The 20276-nt window shown below is 47.1% G+C and overlaps 2 protein-coding genes across 3 annotated transcripts; one reads left to right on the top strand and one right to left on the bottom strand.

Annotated features, from left to right (window-relative positions):
* Nucleotides 1–309: 309 nt before the first annotated feature.
* Nucleotides 310–7734, bottom strand: LOC132318687 (estradiol 17-beta-dehydrogenase 11-like). Of its 2 annotated transcripts, XM_059826810.1 has the most exons (7): nt 7445–7734; nt 5876–5983; nt 5160–5291; nt 4028–4134; nt 2516–2653; nt 2143–2259; nt 310–663 (listed from the first exon to the last, which is right to left on the bottom strand). In XM_059826810.1, exons 1-7 carry the CDS (start codon nt 7652–7654, stop codon nt 576–578), a joined length of 900 nt encoding a protein of 299 aa, XP_059682793.1. In that variant the 5' UTR covers nt 7655–7734; the 3' UTR covers nt 310–575. The 2 variants fall into 2 exon arrangements, with proteins under 2 accessions (XP_059682793.1, XP_059682794.1); XM_059826811.1 differs by lacking the exon at nt 5876–5983.
* A 776-nt stretch (nt 7735–8510) lies between these two features.
* Nucleotides 8511–17209, top strand: NUDT9 (nudix hydrolase 9). Its single transcript, XM_059826898.1, has 8 exons — nt 8511–8644; nt 10213–10449; nt 11883–11978; nt 12779–12865; nt 14183–14294; nt 14707–14853; nt 15104–15188; nt 16588–17209. Exons 1-8 carry the CDS (start codon nt 8511–8513, stop codon nt 16761–16763), a joined length of 1074 nt encoding a protein of 357 aa, XP_059682881.1. The 3' UTR covers nt 16764–17209.
* Nucleotides 17210–20276: the final 3067 nt, after the last annotated feature.

Here is a 20276-nt window from a genome sequence, read left to right as displayed (position 1 = left end):
GAGCTGTGAGGAGGCTCGTCGGGAGCCTTCCCCCATGCACCCTCTGCCCCTGGCCTGGCACCCACCCGCATTTAAGCCCTGGCTCTGGTCGCAGCCCTTGCGTGGGCTGCGCTGTTGGCGTGCCGTGCCTGGCCCTGTACCTCGCTGAGCCTGAAGTGGCTTCCTGGTGTGACTGGGGACCTGCCTCGTCCCCGCAGCCCGGCCTGGTAGTCGGCAGACTCTGGCTGGCCCTTTCACTGGTGCGGCACCTGCTCCGCCGCCCTTGCTCGGACCTGGTTACCACTTTTATTGCTGAGAGACACCTTTGGGTTAGAGAACGGTATTTATTTAGCAACGTGACGTACAGCCAAAGCAGCCCTTTAGGCTTCTGGAGATGCAGCTCTGCTTTGTTAATGCTCCATCTTATGCAGGTATGTCCCTGCTGCAGGTGTGGGGTAAACCCTTAGGTGTGCTTGGAAATGGTGGCCTGGCAGCATCTGTCTGAGTCCTGCTCTGAATCAAACCAGCTGAACTACGCTCAGCACATGTTCTGTTTTCACTCGTGCCACTGGGAAATGAGGATCGATTTTTGCTTTTCACTGGCTGCTTCTCTGCCCAACGACCGCATCAAACTTGACATTGGTCAGCTTTTTCAGAACGGCCAAGGCACGTTCTGGAAACAACCTGAAAGAGATAATAACAGGCAATTAAATGTAGGATAAGAAAATGAAATTATGGGAAAAAGCAGTGCCGCAGGTGAGGGAAGAGCTGGTCTGGGAGCAGAAGCGTGTACTCATAGGCTGAGACCAAGGCTTAAACCAGGTGTTAGTTCCAAAGAATACGTAGCCCTCGTCAATCTTAGTCTAGTTTAACTCCAATCCCACCCATCTCCTTTTATGACAGTTCCAAGGCCGGGTACCCACTGGGCAGTATTTGGGTTGCAATACTGCTGCAGGATCCAAGAAGGTTCAATACTGAACAGAGATAGGTGTGTATTGAGTGGTTTACGCTCTGAAAAGCAGCAGGCCTATGGAAGGGTGAGATGTTAAAACCGAGGTGCAGTTTCCTCTCCTAGGATTTCTTCTCTTATGAGTCATGTCTCTTTGTGTCCCTCTGCCCCAGATTAAGACAAAAAAAGCAAAAGTATCCTAAGGGCTTTGACAGCATTAGATTTGAGTTGTCTACAGACTTCTGCAGACTTGCACTGTCAGCATGCAGCTCTTTTACGATGCAAAAAGACTTAGAAGCTTTTTCCTGCTCTCTGGTGTTGGGTTTTGCAAACAAGGTATTACTGAGTGTTTCATGAAATACTGTAGAAGTTAACTGAAAAGTTAACTTAGTTGTTCTGATGTGAATTCCTGATTTGTAACCTGCGCTCTGGTAAAAACGCCTCCTCAGCAGAGCAGCTACGCTGGGTATTAAAAACGTATGAGAGGACAAATCTTGCTTTGCGCGGCAGAGAGAAGCAGTAGAGCCCTTTTGAAGCAGCGTTCCCAGCCTCTGTGACCTCAGTCTTTGGTGCTGACATGAAGAAACAAACACTAACAAGCAGCAGGTCCTCAGCTCTGTCTGGAACTACGCTGGAGCTGCTGGTTCAGAGAAGCTGTTGTTTGCAAGCCCAAGGGAAACGGCTATCTGTGAAGAAAAAGTGTTCCCTTGTTCTCCCTCTCCTTCCCTATCAGCCTCTAGAGCGGTCGAGTTCTCCACTGAGAACAGTTAGCTGCAGAAAGTGGATCACAAGGACCTCTGAGGGCTCAGAAAAATCTTTGTGTATGATGTCTGCTGTCGTCGTTTGAAAGAACCACTGCTATTTCATTACCTTGTTATGTGTTCTTCTCATAGTAAAATATTTCAGATGGGTGGCTGTTTAAAGAACAATACTCTCTCCTGCAGACAGTTACATGTTATCTAGTTACTGTAGGCATATCAATGTCAAACCTGGACTGATAAATGACTAAGTATAGTGATGCCCAACACTGATGATAATTAATAGAAAATAAATGGAAGTGGGTAAAATGTGAACTTCTGCTGTCCATCTGTCATTCCAGGGTTTCTCTATGCTGCCAAACCATCTCTTTTACACGTTTGATGCTTGTATACTCGGGTAGTTAGCATCAATATGTTTTTTCCTCCCCCCCCCTTATTTTTTCTTTTGCTACTTACATTTCAGAAAGTAAAGCAATGTTTAGATGTGATGGAACAAAAATCATTTTCTGGTTGGTCAGTATTCCTTCCATCAGGGCCTCTACAACTTCTTCAATCTCCAAAATCTTCCCAAGCCTACACAGGAGAGCATACGTGTAAGAGCTAGGCAGGTAAAACAGGGGTGGTACGGGCTGATGCTTCACGTACGCGCAAACCCAGGTAATTCAGACGCAACCGTGACGTGGGTTAAATGACACTGCAGATTTTCTTGAGCCCACACTATATTCTGGTTTTATATAGCCAGTGGGACCACGAGGCCTAAAGCTGGGGCTACTAGGTAGTGTCTTGATGCAAAGAAGGAAGGAGAGGAAGGCAGAGTTTTGATAGTTACCTTGTACGGGGGTTTTTGACAAATCCAGTGTTTATAAAAACCGGACAAAGACATGAAGTTTTTACTCCGTCCTTTCCCAGGGTAGACAGCTCCTCTGTCAGAGCTTTATGAAATCCAACCGCAGCAAACTTGCTTGAACTGCAGGAGGGGGGAAAAGCACAAATGAGAAGGCAGAAATACTATTTCCAGCTTTCTACAAAGGGAAAGGGCCTAAAACATCACACAGCACTGACTAGGAAGCAAAAAACCCAAACCCGTAATCCAGGTGAGAAGAGAGGGCAGGGAATAATTCTAACTTTCCCTGTGCCGGAGTGTAGTGCTGGATTAGACATTGCTGCTTGGGGGAGTAATTGTGGCAAGCAGAGCTGGCATCTTTCAGAAAAAGTCGCCTTAGTTGTGAGCAGACAGACAAACGTCAGGAATTCTTAGAAAATGATAACTGATGTGCATCAATCGATGGAGTTCCTGTTTTTCCCATGTGAGAAGATTCGTAGAAGGAATGCAGCCTGAATACCTAACATGAAGAAGGATGGGCAGGGTGGAAATGGAGAACAACCCTCTAGTGTTTCTCGTACTACATAGGAGTGTCTCGTGACGCTCGCGTGTGAGTTTTGAAATAGAGGAGTGTTACGCGTGCAAAATGGAGGCAATTAACGCCACAGAAATTGGTGCAGGCCAGGAGTATAAATCACCCCAAAAGAAAGCAGAACCAGAGAATCAGTTTATGGACTGCTATTGATTTGGACACTGCAATCCCAGTAAAATCCCTGGCTGGGGAGCTCTCATGTTGCCAGCAGTGAGCGACTCTCCGAGAAGGAGGGTTCCCAGGGGAAGATTGCTCCGCCTGGAGCTGCTGTTACAGAGGGCTAGGTCTGACGCAGAACGGCAATAGGCAATCATCGAACAGTCTCTCTGTTCACGTGCCGTGATTTTCTAGGCGTGTTTCAAGTAGAAAAGCAATTTTAACTCACGATGGCAGAGGTATTTCTATACACTACAGTCACTGCCACAACAGTAGAAAGATCAAAAGCTACTCATTAGGGCTTTACTTGACAACACTGCAAAAACTCACAGAAGCGCTACTTTCTAAGAAGGAGAAGGGAAGAGGATACCTTTTTTGCTAAGCGAAAGTCTGGATGGGTGAGGGAGAGAAAAAAGGAGAAGCTTTCATGAGTTGATGTGTCACATGACTGTTTCTTCATACGAGCATTGCTCCTGATTCAGTCAGAGCTAAGCAGCAAATTGGCAGGAACGTTAAGTTAAATCGGCGGTTAAGGTTAATCGAACCTTATGTTAAATCGGCAGTTAAGTTAAATTGGGGCTTAAATCGGTTAAATAAGCACATTGACAGGCACCCTTAAGCGCTGGCTGTTGTGCTTTTCCCTCTGTGGCACCGTCCTTTGGACCTACTGTATTCAGTGGGAGGCTTATTTTGGTTACTCTGTGCTTTCTGATGGAGAAGACACAATTAAAACTAAAAAAATGAAGAGAGCTGCTTTGAAAAGCACTTACCAATAAGCCACCATGAAAGAAGTCACGAAATGACCTGCTGCCGAAGCCACCGTGACAATGTGACCGTGGTTGTTGTTCATCATGGCTGGCAGAAAAGCTCTTGTGGTCTTGAAAGTCATTTAAACCAAGAGGCCATAATGGGGTGGGGGAAAGGAGGAAAAGAACAATGTTTTCTCAGGTGTATTCAACACTGACCCTGACTATCATTAATTAAGTGACTAATGCTATCGCATGTACAATAAACCGCCCATCAGTCTGCAGCATCTCTCTTCTTCTGCCACACCCAACAAGTCCTTAACTGCTGAACCCCTCCCAGTCTGTAAGCCCAGCTGGCAGCTGCCCTAGCCCAGGGGTCAGCTGCGGACGTGCCAGGGACCCAAGGCCCAGCTCGGACGGGGCCCAGCTGTGTCACCTCCACTCTGACTGCTGGGAGAAAGCTGTGAGAAAGTCAGCAGAGAGATGAGAGAGGTACAAATCACAAGGAGAGGCAGGACTGATGGGAGACGGCCTCAGAAGTGGCTGCAGGAGCCAAGAGGGAAGGCGGCGACACAGCGAGGTCCAAACAGCGAGGGCAAGAGTGCCCAGGGAGATCGGCCGGGCTGGTCGCTGCAGTCAGGGAGGGGCCAGGCCTCGCTGTGCCCCATGGCCGGGCTGTGCTGGGAGCTGCGGGGCCAGCCCTCCCCTGCTCTGCCCGACCTGCACCTGCCTGGCCATTCGGGCCACGTGCCGGCCGCCTTTTGTGCAGGTCAGCCACTAAAAACATGCCTTTGTATTTTTCAGCTGCGTTATCTTCTACTGGCAGGGTCTTGGCACTCAGCTGCGGGTGCCCAAACTACCCGATGCGATGAGGAACCCTAATACCCCTCTGACAGAGACCCACCCGTGCTGCAGGCGAGGCCGTCGCCGGCTAGCTCACGCAGAGAAAAGAGCATGAAAAAGCCGGGCCAGGCTCAGATCAGCAAGAGGTTCATCACGTTTCCCAACAGTCAGTCTGGCTGGGTGCCCCTGTGCTACAGACGTCCGAAAGACGCTTTTGTAATTCACTGGTAGCTGAAAACAACTCTTAGTCTAAACACACCTCCTCAACAATGCTCCCAAAAAATGTTGGTATGAAGATGGTAGCGGCCCTTACCCAGATGTGAGCAAGAGTGTTGACTTCAAACATTCTTTCAATCTGGTGGTCCTGAGTCGAGAGCAGGTCGGCAGCGGTAATCACACCAGCGTTATTCACCAGGATGGAGACATCCCCAATGTCCTTTTTCACCTTTTGGACAGAAAAAAAACAGAAAGGTGTGTGTCATCGTTACAAAAAAAATGCAAGGCTGTGGAAGATGAGCAACAATTGATTTAATCCTTAACGCCGTTTCTTTTAGGAAGATCACGCCAATTTTCCAGACATGGTAGGAACTGTGCAGTAGTACCGTGAAATCAGCTTTCGATCTGATGCTTCTCCCTTAATTACTGCCGGCATTTATAGTCGTCCACACGTTGCCCACAGACACAGTGTGCTCTGTGTAGTCACCGTGGGGACTATGGACGTACAGAGTGTTTTGAGCCAGCTGGACCATATCCTTTACAAGAAAATGATTGTGTGTGCTTTTCAGGAAACTAAAAGGCAGAATTAAAGTAGGCAACGAGGCGCGATACGCCAGAGCCTCACAAAAGAGGATGGGACTGGCTGCTGTCTCAGAAATGCTACTTCACTCTCCGTACAGAAAGCAGCGAGAAGTGGAGAGATCCCAAGGGTTTGCATGATTTGCATACAATACCTCTCCTCTTGTTTTCCTGACTTCCTCTGAAAATCAAGCACGTTTGTGGAAGCGTTTGGACATGCCCCTGCTCCCCTACCTTCTCTGCGGTGCTGTAGATCTCCTCCCTTTTGCTGCAGTCCACCACGAAGGCTTGGACAGTGGCTCCCAGCCTTTCGCATTCTGCTGCCGTCTCCTCGACGCCATGCTGTAAGAGGCAGAAAAGACAGGCACGCGTGCGCAACTCTACCCTGCCCGCATGTTGCTGCTCAAGCACCGCGGCAGCCCGGGTGGAGGCTGAAGATGTCTTTCGAGGGTGTAAGCGCTGCCCAGCCCCTGAACAGTTCATGGCTGCCCAGGGAAAGAGCTCTGGCCGGGCTCTGTGGGAGGACTCATATTAATTAAATTTCGGATCTGCTTAGAGGGACTGCCGGAAAGGGAATGTGGCACCAAGAGTGAGTTTGCCTTAGTAAAGCACACCTCGCTGGGCTGCAGAAAGGGGGCACTTGGTGACTTTCACAGCACCGCAGGCAGACACTGTGACTGTAAGCAGAGCTCTTAAGACACGGGCCCAGCTGACACCCCCGAGATATGAAATGGGGGCCCTGCGCGTTTCTGTATTCACAGAGTGGATGTGAGAAGAGAGGCATGCTCTAAAGCGCACGATGCAGAGAGAGACCTTTCTGACGAGAACAGCATGGCACGCACAGAACAGAAGCTCCCCACAGTGATTATATCAACCCACTAAGTGAGGGCAGAAGTGACTTTGCTGTAGCCTTGTCCCCAGATGCCAGAAAGCCATGCCGATGGGGACCCAGGCAGCGAAAAGACCCAGTTCACAAATGGCCTGGGACAGCTCAGCACTTGACAGGAGCTGTGCAGGTCCCTGGGACGGGCGACCGGGCAGCTCCACTCAGCCCCAGCTGCTGCTTAAGGCTGACAGCCCCCAGGAGCGAGGCCTTGGTCAAGGCGGTTGGATTGGGGAAGCATACTCCTGAAACCTTTGGGATCCAAGACCTCTTCCGCTACTGTATTTCAGTGTCTGCTTACAGCCACCCTTATGACGTTTCCCAGCACCAAAGCCAGGTTTCACTCGCTACTAAGTTTATTCCTTTTTCCCCCATTCCAGTGAACGTGGACGACGCTCTACTCGGCAGCAGCCGTCTACACGTGTAACTGTGCCAGAGGGCAGCAGGGCTCCCGCACAGCTCAACGCAGTGATGCCCGTCGATATGAGTGAAGAGAGACGCGTCCTCCAGCAACGTACGCAAAATAGCTGAGGCTAGAGAGACAGCGAGCAGAAGGTAAAGCTGCTTCTCTGTAGAAAGAGGCTCCGGGTCTGAGCGTGCCTTTTTCTGCCAGCTAGGCAGCGGTTCCAGCGGCAGCTTGCTGACCCCTGCGCTCCCTCTCGCAGGTACTCTTTGACGCGCTGCGCACGCGACCTCGCTGACCAGCAGCGAGTAACCGCGGGCCCCAGACACCTGCGTCCTCTGGTGCGAGTGGGGCCGAAGCCTTTACTGGCGCTCAGCGTCCCGGTCAGGGAGCCGAGGGGAGCGGCCACGGGAGGAGGTGATGTGGGTGCAGTCTGGACACGGCCCTGCTTACGCTGTTCAAAGCCCTCCGAGCGGCCTCGGAGATTAACGAGTCAAGCCACGAACTGCACAGTTACCTTATTGATGTCCCAGAGAACCAGCCTGCTCTGACGCTTGGCGAACTCCAAGGCAGTCGCTCTCCCTACGCCGTGGCCGGCACCCGTGATGAGAACGAGCTCTCCGCTGACAGACTTTCTCTTCGCGGGGACAAAGAGCTTCACGAAAGCCTCTAAGTAGGCGTAGAGGAGCGTAGCCAAAAACAGGAGAAGATCTAGAAACGGATTCATTGTTCTGCTGAAGGGCCTTTGATTGCCGAACCGAGCTGGGCCCTGCTACGTCTGACGCAGCAGAGCGGGCCCGGGGCGGGAGCGGGGCGGGCCGCTGTGGGCGCTGATGCCGCTCAGCGCCGCTCTCGCCGGGGCGCGGTGGGGCTGCCGGGGGGCGCTGCTCTCTACCGCCGCCAGGGGGCGCCCGCGGCCCGGCGGAGCGCGCCCCGCTCGTCCTGTCAGTCACGGGCCTCTACCCCGGTAGGAGCCACCCCCTGGCCGCGGCCCTCCCCGCGCCCCGCCCGGCCCGCCCCGGCCGGGCCCCAGGATCCCCTCGCCCCGCGGGGCTCCGTGAAGCGCGGCGACCGCGATCGCCGGGGCCGGGCCGCCATCGGGGCGCGAGGAGCGGTGGCCGCTAACGGTGGGACCGGCCGCGCGCCCGGCCCCACCTCGCAGGGGCGTATCAACCAATCAGAGAGCGACAGGCGTGTCCCTGGGCGGGGAAAAGCCTGTGGGCCGGAGGCGCTGGCGATTGGTGGCGCTTCGCCCAATGAGAGGTGAGCTTCTAAAGAGGGTCCTTGGCGGGGCGGCAAGCGGCGGCTGTGGGGCGGTAGCGGTAGCGCGGTGGCCCGGCCCGGCTCGGCCCGTAGCGGACGGTGTTTGGGGGGCCCCGGCGGCTCTGTGCCCGTGGCTCGGGGAGAGGGCGGTAGCTCGGAGCGGGCTCCCTCGCCCAGCCGGTCCAGCGCCCGCATCTCAGGTCTGGGCCCGCGCCCGCATCTCAGGCCTGGGCCCGCGCCCGCATCTCAGGCCTGGGCCCAGCCCTGTGGAGCTGTAGGCGGGGATTGCTCCCGCCGAGGTGAGGTCGGTGGCGGCGTCGATGCTCCTCCTCGCCGGCTCCCTGCGTGCGGCGGCGGTGCCCGGTTTCGCTCGAGCGGTCGCCGTGTTTTCTTTCGCTGTCGTGCTATCCAGCCAGCCTGCCCGCTGTGTTCTCCAGCGCCGCCCGCCCCTCAGGTACCGTGGACCGAAGCTGGTCGGGGCTCGGGCTGGGCCGGCGCTCCCCAGTCTCGGAGCCTGCCCGCCTGGGTGGCTCGGCGGGCGTTTGGTCGCCTTGAGGTGGTGCCCTGTTCTCAGGGGAGCAGCTACCTCATGGCTGGGCCGAGGTCTCAGGGCTGCCGTGCCGTCCCCTGCCAGCTGAGGGGGAGCTTGGCACGGGGTGTGCTGCGTAGCTGAGGGTGTCCCTTTTGGGTGTGGTGGAAACAAAAATCAGGCTGGCTTTTAAACTGATGTAGTTATTAAAAAAAACAAAAGTGATGTAACATTGACCTGCAGGTGGAGGTTGGCACCCTATGAAGTATGCTCTTTTCCCCATCTCTGTTAAAGATTTTATGAGCCTCGAGCGGTTTGTGAGCTGAATTGCGCTCTTGAGAACACCCTCTCAGCAGTGAACACAGCAGCACACGCACGCTGTAACTGCGAGCAATGCATTCTTAACGTCAGCGTGAAGCAGAACTTCCTCTCCTAGATGCACCTGAAGATTTCATAGCATGAGTGAGGTTTAGAACTGGGACTGCTGTTTTTGAAAAAGCCTGGCCTGTTCTGCTAGTTATAATTCACATCTAGGTTCAAATAGCAGGGTTAATACTTAATGTATGAGTTGTTTTTTTCTTTTTCATCTGAAACTCATTGGCCCCATCATCACCTTGCTCAGGTGTTGTTAAAACCTGGATGCATTTTTGCAGAGGAGTTACATTTCCTTATATGCTGGAAGTGATTCTTTTTTGTTTTAGAAAAAAGCTTTACCCTAAGAACTTTTAAATAAATATCTTGTTTTTAGAGTACTCTTGTAGGTTATTAGGCCCTTGCTGAGCTTTGAGCCTCTTGTCTAGAGTAATTCTCCTTATTTTTGTAATAATTTAAAAAAAATTGAGGACAGGAAGGCTGCTTTGTGTGTTGCATCTCAGTAGAGTTTTTAGGAGCTGGTGATCAGGCACTGTAACCCAATCTGCTCTGAAATATTTTATTGTTGACTGGTCTTTCAGCTCCGGAAAACCCATGCAAAGTAAAATCATTAGATGTCTCAAGTATTTTTTTTTCTTCTAACTTAACTAGTTTGATAGCTCTAGCCTGCTTTGAAATTGAAAAACAAGGTATGCGTTACCCTACTCGGTGTTGCACAAAATGATATTTTGGTGGTCACAGTAACTCAGAACTGTGTTGCTCAGGCTTTTGGATAGTCTGTTCTTGCTCTTGCCTGGTCTACCACTGGATGTGAGAGCAGGACTCTTGTAAGGCTGGGTTGGCTTGTCGATGAAATGCCCACAGGGAGATGTAATGCTCAAGCAGGCCTTCCTGCTGCATTTATGGTAAGTATCTTTGAGGTCTTCCTTGTGTATGGTTAATAACTGGTCAGCGTTCCACACAGTCCGGAATGGCAGTTTGAGTTCTCAGCTTCTCACTCATGCTATGAAATCTTCATGTGTGTCTGTTCCGCTTGCTGTAATGTACTGTGCAGATCTGGGATTAAGTAACAGGGTTAAAGCCTAATGAATGAGGTGCTTTTTTCTCTTTTTTTCTTTCAGTAACTCATCTGGAAACTGTTGGTCCCGTTTTCATCCTGTTAACATGTTCAACAGTTACCATGTTAAGTTCTACCACAGCAAAGCTCTCACCTCCCCGTATCCTGGATCACATGTTGAGCGTAGCCAAGTTCCTGAAGATAAAGTGGGCTGGCAGATTGAGTGGAAAGATTATAATCCTGTGGAGTACACTGCAATGTCTGTTTTGGCTGGACCCAATTGGGCAGATCCCCAAATTAAGTGAGTGGAGATTGTGGCTCTTTTCTCCTGTGAACATGGAAGCAGGATCAGCTGAGTTAATAAGATCATCAGCTTAAGTGACACATGATTCTACAGGGGTGTGTGAAAGTCAAGACCTAGAAAAATGGTGGTTAGAGAACTGAATGGTTTGGGTTAGCTGTGAAGGTCTTTGACACATGATTTTACTGAGCTGGGGGATTGAGGTAAGAGTAGTGTTAATTGGAATAACGGACAGCTGTTGATGCTGTGTAGTGCTGCTTCTCAGTGTTGTGAGCTAAGTGAAAAATCTCCTAATTCTCCTTAAGAATTTGGGAGAACATTTTCCTAGTATACTTGCTTGTTTGTTCATGGCCTGAATGCAAGATGAGAAGAGAATTAAAGTAGAATTGAGTTGAGCGCTCTGACTCAGGAAATGTGACAGGTTGAATGCGTGACTGTAATTCTTTTTTTGTAAATATGTGTATTCATTTTTATTGATTCTGTGAATATATTCTCCTCTCGGGGAAAGCTGTATGCTTTTTGGCGAGAAGGTTAGATGCATGCATCGAGTCTAACTTGTGACAGTGTGAAATGGTGATTCATGTGTCTGCACATCTGTGTAGAAAGATGAGAAGATAATGGCATTGGAGGTTTCAGCCTTACTTGCCTTGTTTCCCATTGCTGTGTGAACATGTGCTTCTGTTTGCTCTTAGTTTGGTTTAATATTCTGCTGATTGCAAGGCATGCTACTCCTCAAAGTCTGTAGGGCTGCTGATGTTGTGCCAAGGCAGAGTTGGGAAAGTGTCAGGTAATCTTTTAGTAGGTGTTGTAGTACTTGAAAATGCAGGGTGTTTTTTTAGGTATTAATGTAAATTCCCAAATGAATTATGTGTGGAAGAAGCTAATCAATAGTTTGAAACCTGTGATGGCTTGAGAGGAATTGCTTTGGGAAAGGAAATACACTTTTGTAGACAGATGCCAGTCTCCTATGTGCACCTCTGAAAACTGGTATTAAGCTAATGTTGAAAATGGGTGATTATTAGCTTGCAGCTCTGATAAATCATATCTCATAAATTTCTGCTCAATTTTTTTAATTAGCAACATCTTTTTTAATTTTATCAGTGGATAACGTCCTTCTATGTTCTCTAACTTTAACAAGAATGCCTTTGAAACACTTTGTCTAAATGAAAATCTAGAGAGACGCAATGTTAAATAATTTAGAGGGGCGCACTTAGGTCTGCAGAACTAAATGCCGGGAGACTGTTGTCAGTAAAGGTTGAGACTTTATAGCCTCCTGTAGAAAAGGGAGGGCCTGCAACTTAAGTTCTGGTAAAAGCTGCTCATTGGTCAAATGGGTGTTGCCGATCTGGTGGCTGGCCTTCAAGCTTTTGTGGGGCAGAGGGGTGTTTTGCGTTTTATAACTTATCTCTATTAAATTGTTCTTTTCCACCTAGCGATAAAGGTTTTTCTCCCAAATTCAATGAGAGAGATGGAGAAGTGGAGAGGAAGAGTCTGAATGGCTTATATGTGGTTGAAAATGGGAGGCCCCGGTGAGTGGTTTTTTTGTTTGCACATTAATTTCAGTCATGTCATCTCAGAGCTCTTACCATGTATCAAAACTGACAGACCTGTACCTGCTAGAACAAAATCAAGATAGCCTCCCCTAGAGACAGGAAAAATGATACCTCAAGGCCAGAGAGTTCTTTCTGGAAGAAGGTTGTGGCAGAGAGGCACTAAAAGGTTAGCCAGTACTACCACAACAGAGGGTTGTGGTGATGCTGGTGGCGGAGGAGGTCTGACACTGTTAATGGTAGGGTCTGTTGAATTAATTGTTTCCCCAGTTTGACCAGGTGTTGGACTCTGAAGCTTTTGTACCACTTGTGTGCTATGGCAGAGCGGAAGAGTGTTTCCTTCCACTGTCAAGTCCTGGCATAGCACAGATGGGTAATCTCACCTAAAAATAATTTCTTTTCTTTCTGCCGTTTGTACGTAATTGAATGCTCTTTGCATCTGTAGTCTTGGAAACTAGATTCCATTTTCAGACAAGGTTGTGTGCACAATGAGGCTGATGCTTGATCAGGAGTGTCTCAGGGCACAAGATTTGGGAAATGACAAAGCCATTTTCTGTATTTCCTTTCCCTGTACTATTAAACACAAAGAGGTTGATGAAGGAGAAGACCATGCTTTGTCTCTCTTTCTCTTTAAAGCATATGGTGGCACTGCATGTACGTTGTTATCCCTTCTTTTGTTGTTAATTAAGCTTCTTTAAAGCTGCTTTTTTAGACTACTTGGAGCATATTTTCAATGTGGGGAAGTAAATATGTTTCATGTACTGTGCTGCTTATTTCAGAAATCCGGTGGGAAGGACTGGCCTCGCAGGCAGAGGACTGTTAGGGCGCTGGGGACCAAACCATGCTGCTGATCCTGTTGTAACTAGGTAAGGGACAGGTGACTGAAAGGTGCCTTCCAGTAGAGGAAAAAACCCTATGCATTTTGCTTATTCTGTGCATCTCTGGACAGGCTATTACTTTCTGTGGGCCTTTTGTGTGTGTTCCTCTATGTGTAAGCCCATTCAGATACGGGTATCTGAATGGAGTGATTATATAGACATGTGGAACACGGATTTCATAATATTTTAGTCTTTGCCTCTGGAAAAGAGTAAGGACTCACTGCTACTGACAAGAAGTCGCTTCTGAAATGCTGAGGAAGTCAATTTAAAAAAAAATAACCCAGGAAGTGTAATTCAATAGAAATACATTATACAAATAATCCTCAGTAACGAATGTAAAAACAAAGGATTACGTGATACTTCGATACTGTATATGTAATATGCCAGAAGGCCTTAGATGAGGCACGTTAAATTGCGGGGATAGGTTTTTCTGTCATAATGACTCAACTGCAAACAAAAAGCAATGTGCCTGCTTTTACTCTGTAAGAAATACTAACTTGGCTTAGTATATTGTAGGAGGAGGTGGGGTTAGGCTCTTTTTTTGGTCAGCGTATGCTCTGTTTTAATGTCGCTTTTGCCAGTGGGATCTGTGTGTACGTGTTAACTATTTTACATAAAGAAATAGTTCAGAAAAGATTGTGTAGCTAACAAAGGTGCAAGCTAGGAAGTGCCGTACTAAAGATAGAACCAGTGTGAAAATCATCCTAATGCATTTTACTTCTCCCCCTTTTCAGAAGGCTGCCAATGCTACTGAGTTGTTTCCTTGAAAGTAAAAGAAATGCTGTTTTTATTTTGTCTTTGTTTAGATAGCTTTTTGCTTTAACTGTTAGTAGTTCTTAATTCTTTACTGAAGGCAATGGTGGGTGTTTGTGGCCTTGTGCTGGGTGATGGTTTGGAGGTGTTGCAGCCTGCATGTATGTTCTGTTCTAGCAGAAGGCATACTCATTCTCTCGTTAGGGATAGGCACAAGTGCAGCTCGGTGAGCACTGCAGCTGATAGGACTTGCTGGGCGTAGCTCTCAAAGGAGCTGCTGCTATCAGCGTGGCTACTGAAATGGGTCTCTTGGGTGGTTTCTGCCCTTTCGGCTGAGGAAAACATGGTTGGTAGAGGTGTGTGGAAAAACTCAATGTTTTGCTCTTGGTTGCGATCTGCTGGGCGGCATCCATCTGTTCCCCCCCTTCCCGTGACTATTCTTCCTCCACTTTGCCCCCACGCAGGTGACAGCACGGGCGCCTTGCTGTTCCTTTCCCAGGCCCTCCTGTCAAGCAGCAGCAAAGCATGTTCTTGTTTTGTCGTTTGCTGCAGGTGGAAGAGGGATGGAAGTGGCAATAAAGTTGCTCATCCAGTTACTGGCAAAAACATCTTGCAGTTCGTAGCTATCAAGAGGAGAGACTGTGGGGAGTGGGCCATTCCAGGGGTAAGAGCAAAGCTCCGGAGACAGTAGACGTTTCCCTGCTGGTAAGGCCACGAGGTGATAACTGGCATGCGCATGACATAAGCATGCTTTTTGAATGACCTCGCATTGCAGAGGTGAGGAGAAATGCTCCTTAAACTAGCTCTGCCCAAGCTGATATGCCTGCTGCTGTTTCTGCATTGCAAGGCGGTATTCGTATTTAATTCTGACCATGTATTTTGCTTAGTGCAGGCATGATGTAATCCCTTGCAGGTTTTGAAGGATGCGCGTGCTTGCTCTTTACAACTAAGTGTAAAGTTCCTCCGCTGTCCAGAGTGTGATGCGCATGGATGTAACATACATACTAAGAGCCACAGGGGAGTAAAAACAAGTGGAATCTGAGGGATAGTCACCTTTTTTCTTTCTCCCCTCTAAGGGGATGGTGGACCCAGGGGAGAAGATTAGTGCTACCCTGAAGCGGGAATTTGAGGAGGAAGCCTTGAACTCCTTGCAAAAATCACCTGAGGAGAAAGCAGAACTGGAGAAGCAACTCCACAAGCTGTTCAGCCAGGAACACTTTGTGGTGAGCTCTGTCCCCCTTGTGATAGCCTCTTGAGCTGTGCATATAACTCGTGGCTGTATGGAACTTGAAAAAGTGTAGCTGAAATGAAAATAAACTGTGACGCTTGGCTTGTCACGGTGTAGGAAGTGGAAGGGACTGGTGAAAAACTCTGTAAGCGCAAATGTATTGGAGGGAAAGAAAAGAATCTTCTTCTTGATTCCACCTTGTTTGTTGGGACTCTGAGCTTGTTTCGGTTTGTTCGGGGCCTTAGGTGTACAGAGGATATGTGGATGACCCTCGTAACACTGATAATGCCTGGATGGAGACGGAGGCGGTGAACTATCATGACGAAACCGGTGGGTGTCTCCACGTGTGCTCTTAGTTGCCTTTTTACTGTGTGTTGGTTTGAAATTGGGATGTATGTTGGGCTGAGATTGGCAATGAAAAGGGGGGGCATGCAAGTCAGGTGTAAAATATTAGACTAAAATCAATGGGTGTGAGGGTCTCTTGTCTCCTAAGATGTTCAGCTGTGACAGGTAGTTGTTGTTCCCATTTGGTTTCTGTCAGTCTTGAAATAAGGAAGGTTCGGACTTTGCCTGAAAATGATTTATTAATTTGGTAGCTAGTTCTAAGCTGTGGACCATGTGCCTTCATATGGAGATTGACCACTGGACATCTTGTCACTGTATTTATCTTGAGTTGGTTTAATTTCCCTTTTTAATGAGTCTGGGGTGGAAGGATAGTCTGTTTCTTTTCTTACTTTTCCTTTAGTAGCTGGCGTGTGCTTCAGGAGCCGTTGCCTCTGGCTGCTGGCAGATTTTCACTGCATTTATTGCTTTGGCATTGTAATTGCTCTGAGACCTTTTATCTCAGTTACTCTGCCAGAGTAATTGTTGGACCTTATTTTACTTCTATGAATCAGTAGGAATGGGCATACACTGCTAGTTCTCAGATCTGTTATCTTGGATTCTCATCTCTCAGCTTTTAAGATAAATCAATCTAGTTAGGTGTTTCTGACTTCCTCAAGTCAGAGACTTCAAATAGTGACATTTCCGCTGTGTTTTGGGTGGTAGATACCAGTGGTGGAGTTTCACATGTTACTGGTCCTTGATTTATCAGCCCCCACAAACAGTGAAGATACTGTTCCTTTGGTCTTTGTTTCTAACACATTTTGTAATACTTCTAAAAACATTTCTTTGGTTGTTGTCTGTGAAGTCCTGGGACTCTTTCTGGAAACAGAGTAAGAAACTTTGGAGAAGCCTTTCTGCATCCTTCCTTAAGTACTATTTTTGATTTTTGGGGACTTCAGTAAAATTTTAATTATTCTGGTTTTCCATAAGCATATGCAAGTTTCAGAATTCGGTTTGTCCTGTAGAATAGTACCTGAGAAAGGAAGCTGTCAAGTGTTAGCCAAATGAACAAAAATCAAGGCAGCGGGACTGGCTAAACTTGCAGCAGTGAGTACGTGTTGTCATAATGATTTCTAGTAACTTGTCATGCTGCTGATGGTACCCGAGGAGTGGTGACAAGGAGTTAACATCACCTCTGCCACTGAGGTTTGCCTTAAAATAGTGCAAGTATAAAAAGGTTCCTGGCACAGAATCAGTGAGCAACTTAATTGGTTTCTCTCTGAGAATCTGTTGAATGTTGCTGCCTGTGGAGGAGCCACGTGGAAGGGCAGAACTGATCAGATGTGAGAAGCAAAGGCAGGAAAGAAGATGCGATAGCATGTCCTAATTCTTATTTTGTGAACAGGTGAGACAATGGATAATTTGCCTCTGGAAGCGGGTGATGACGCTGGAGTAGTGAAGTGGGTTGACATCAGTGAGAAGCTCAAGCTGTACGCAAGTCATAGCTACTTCATTAAGCTTGTGAGTGAGAAACGGGGAGCCCACTGGAGTGAGGATCCTGGTCCTGAGTGCCGTGAGTGATGTAAATGAGGAACTGATGGACACCGAGGGGAGAATACTTTTTCCAGCTTTGAAACAGATGACATTGTCCTTTTCAGTGGAAATTCAGCAAAAATTCCGTGAAATTTGGCTGGCAAAAACACTTGGCAGTGATAAATAGAGGCTTTTCCAGAGACTTGAGATGGATGCCTTTGATTTCTCAGCTAATGTGAAATGAGATGAATGTGGGACTGTTACCTTGTTTTGCTTTCTTGTCTTCATTATTTGCAGCCGTTTAATAATATCCGCAGATTTGCATGACAACACTGCGATTCTGACTGGTTGTAGTTCAGAGGCTGTTCACTTTAGGTCTGTGTTTCTGCACCGATTTCTTTCCAGGAGTGTGAATCCTTAAGGGATGTGAGACTTGTAGGGTTATAACCTGAATAATGACCTAAGTGCTACATAATAAAGTGAAATTTCTTTTCTGAGTCATTTCACTTAACATGTCTGCTCAGTGATTTTTTTTCTATTTTGAGAGATTAGTTTTCACATTTAATTGCTTTCTAGTTTACAGTATGGCTGGTATTCACATCTGAATGTCTGTTAGTGCTTCTGTCTAAAAGGACAACTGTTGCAGGATGTAACTTGACAGATTTTGGGAGCTGGATTTCGAGGTTCCTCTCTTCCCGCTCCTTATGGCAGTACAGCTGTTGGGGAGGCTGTGCCGTAAAACAGGATCATTGGAAAGAGCAGCCGTGAAGTATGATCTTGTAAATTGTGGTGGTTTTTTACAGTTTAGGTAATGTGAGTAACTTGCAGTCAGGAGGCTGTTGTGGGCCTTCTGTGGCATTTATGCTGCTAATGAGAGCTGCACTGCAGTTGCTGATGTTTCTCCCTGTGTTTTTAATCAAGGGGTAGTTGCTGTTAATTGTGTAATAGTGTCAAGAGTTGGTGGCAGTAACAGCTAAAAGTTCTGGCTGAGACCCGGGGAGGGGGGTCTTAATGAATTTTGAGCCCTGTGTTGAAGTAGGGTGGTGGTAAATGTCACGGTCTGGAATTACCTTCTGTAACAGTACTGTGACGTGTTCATGCATTGTTGAGACAGTTGGCCGCATCCTGCTTAACTAATGAATGATTTTAGGGCTTTTTCCTTTTGAACACCACCCCTTCCTCCCAATTAGCTAATGAGATTTGGAGGAGTTGTGTGTTTATATGGGGAACCCTGGGAATCTTGTAGTGTTATTAGTATGTTCCTTTCAAAGAAAAAAGTAATGCTGAGAGTTACTAATTTTTCTTTCAGTCCTTGCTCACCTCTTCCTGCACATTTGATTTCTTCTGCGGTCATACTAAAACAGGATCAGTGCTTTCTGCTGCAATAGAAGCTTCTATGGACTTGGTTTACGCAAAAGTCTTTCTTCAAATCGTAGGTAAGATCTACTGGTTGCTTAGGCAGAAACGATTTTGATTAATCTGTCCTCAGCATAGTATGGAGACCACGTAATATCTGATAGGGCCGGATCAAGACCTGAGAGAACCTGTGAAACTCGGAGTGGACAAAAGGCATAGCCAGCTTCAGGAGTTCCTTTCCCTTTCTACTCCTGGTCTTTGGAAACGGGGTCACTGAAATGACTTGGCTATATTTTTTTTCTTAAAAGATGAAGACAACTAAGAAATTTGATGCACAGCGTTTATTCAAGCTTAACAAGTAATCACACAAGGTTTGAGAGAGTTGTGCATTATAACCCACTCCGGTTTCAGAGGTGGGTGTGTGAAACAGGACTTGGTTGTTACTTATCCTCAGTTTCTAGTGCACTGGTGAGACAAAAGATGGGAAGGAGCTGTAGGAGGTTGATGATTATCGAGAAGCAGCAGTGTTTTGTGGGAGACATCCATAGTTTTCCAGGTATCTGCAGAGTAAGAAGAGAATGGCAGGTTAGAATTGATGGCAGTTAATTACTTTAATTATGCAGAGCAGGCCCCTAGCAGTGTAGTTGGGTTTTGAAAGCATGACCACAGGAGCATGTTCCGCTTAAGTTCATGGGAGGTGAATGTGCAGCTCATCATGGCTGAGAACAACAGTGCCTATGCTGTGGTGCATCAAAATACCATGTTATTTTTCTTGAATGTTACTGTTTACGTACAAAGTGTTTAACATAAGGTATGGTACTGAAGATGAAAACAGGAGGAAATAATTTCAATTTTGAAAGTACCATACTCAATGAGATAGAAAAACTGCACTCTTTCTGTAGCCACTGTGTTATTCCTGGAAAGCAAAATTTCTGTAAAGAATCTTTTCAGTCCTCACTAGTCTTGTGTTAAAGCCTTTTTTTGACAGGCTAAGTGGACTTGGCTGCATGTTTTTTGATTGTCACATTTCCAGGAAAGCTTTCTGGTTAGACAGTTTCCAGTTGGAGCGTGTCATCTTAGACGGTAGGCTGTACAGAATGCAATTACTTTATGTGCCTCTCAGTACCTTACTAATCAGGTTTTGATGCTTACTTCCATCCTGAAATTTATTGCATAATTACAATATTGAAAGTTTATAAGAAAGCAAATGTAGTGGCATTTCTTTTCATTTGTCCAATCTTCTGTAAAATGGTCAGCTTCTTTATATGGGTGATGTTAGCTTGTATATTAATGCAAGTCAGATGTGTTGGAAGGTGTTATTTTTCAGCCCTACTTGTATCTCTAACTTATCCTAAACTACTACTTTAAATATGAGATCATCTATCCCCAGGGATTGGGATATCCAGAAAAATACTCAAAGAATATCTAAGGAACAGCAGCAGAGTTTTGAGAAAGTTTGTAATCTCTTTTAAGCTGAAGAAATAGAGGGTTTTTTGTATTAAAAAGAATGAGTAACCCCATAGAACGCATGTCTGCTAATTAGAAAGCAAAGTGGATTACTCTCCTCGAGCTTCACAGGTAAATTGCAGTCCCTCCCCAGCTCCCTTCTATGGCAGCTTGTCATTCAGAAGCTGCTCTCTCAATATCCCCGGTGGCGTGCTCCCTGGCCAGCCAGAGCTTCTGCGGCATTGTGGGTGCTACCGGGCAGGTCAGTTACCTCAGACTTGAGCTTGATAAGCCTCGCGAGCAGGCCTCCTGCCCGGGAATTGAAAGAAGTGACGAATAATTTTTATGAAGTTAGGAGGTCGCTGTGAAAAGAAAGTCATCTCGTATCAGTATGTTCTTGTTCAGTACCAAAATCCCCAGTTAAAAATGAATGTTAGAACTAGTGAGATGCTGTTGATTTACAAAGAGAAGACTTACGTCCTCCGTGCTGTCCGAACCGGAGCTCTCGCTGCTGCTGCTGCTGCTACTACTACTACTATCCTGTAGAAAAAGGAGTGTTCTTTTAGAGTAAGGTGCTTGTATTTCTTTAAAAAAAAAAAAATCAAGTACTTCAGTTTTGATTTTTTTCTTTTCCTGTTAGAAAGCAAAGATAATTCTGCAAAGGGAACTTACTTATCTTCAATGTCTGTAATGCTGTCAGCTGAAATAGCTAATGGAGAAAATACAGACCCCGTTGTTGGGCTGGGTATGAGCTTGTCA

This window comes from Gavia stellata, chromosome 19 (genome assembly GCF_030936135.1).
Source record: "Gavia stellata isolate bGavSte3 chromosome 19, bGavSte3.hap2, whole genome shotgun sequence".
In the NCBI taxonomy this organism is placed as follows: domain Eukaryota; kingdom Metazoa; phylum Chordata; class Aves; order Gaviiformes; family Gaviidae; genus Gavia; species Gavia stellata.
Note: the sequence above shows the minus strand (reverse complement) of the source record. Positions and strands in the feature narration are given on the sequence as shown.

What these genes read in the sequence shown, in the direction of transcription:
- LOC132318687 (XM_059826810.1), bottom strand. Translation starts at nt 7,654, where the DNA reads ATGAATCCGTTTCTAGATCTTCTCCTGTTTTTGGCTACGCTCCTCTAC. An exon ending in TTCTCTGGGACATCAATAAG is followed by an intron (nt 5,984 to 7,444) that starts GTAACTGTGCAG and finishes TGCCTCTTACAG; the next exon opens with CATGGCGTCGAGGAGACGGC. An exon ending in TCTTTCATGGTGGCTTATTG is followed by an intron (nt 2,654 to 4,027) that starts GTAAGTGCTTTT and finishes CCCCTCCTGCAG; the next exon opens with TTCAAGCAAGTTTGCTGCGG.
- NUDT9 (XM_059826898.1), top strand. Translation starts at nt 8,511, where the DNA reads ATGCTCCTCCTCGCCGGCTCCCTGCGTGCGGCGGCGGTGCCCGGTTTC. An exon ending in GTTGAAAATGGGAGGCCCCG is followed by an intron (nt 11,979 to 12,778) that starts GTGAGTGGTTTT and finishes TGCTTATTTCAG; the next exon opens with AAATCCGGTGGGAAGGACTG. An exon ending in GGGAGTGGGCCATTCCAGGG is followed by an intron (nt 14,295 to 14,706) that starts GTAAGAGCAAAG and finishes CTCCCCTCTAAG; the next exon opens with GGGATGGTGGACCCAGGGGA.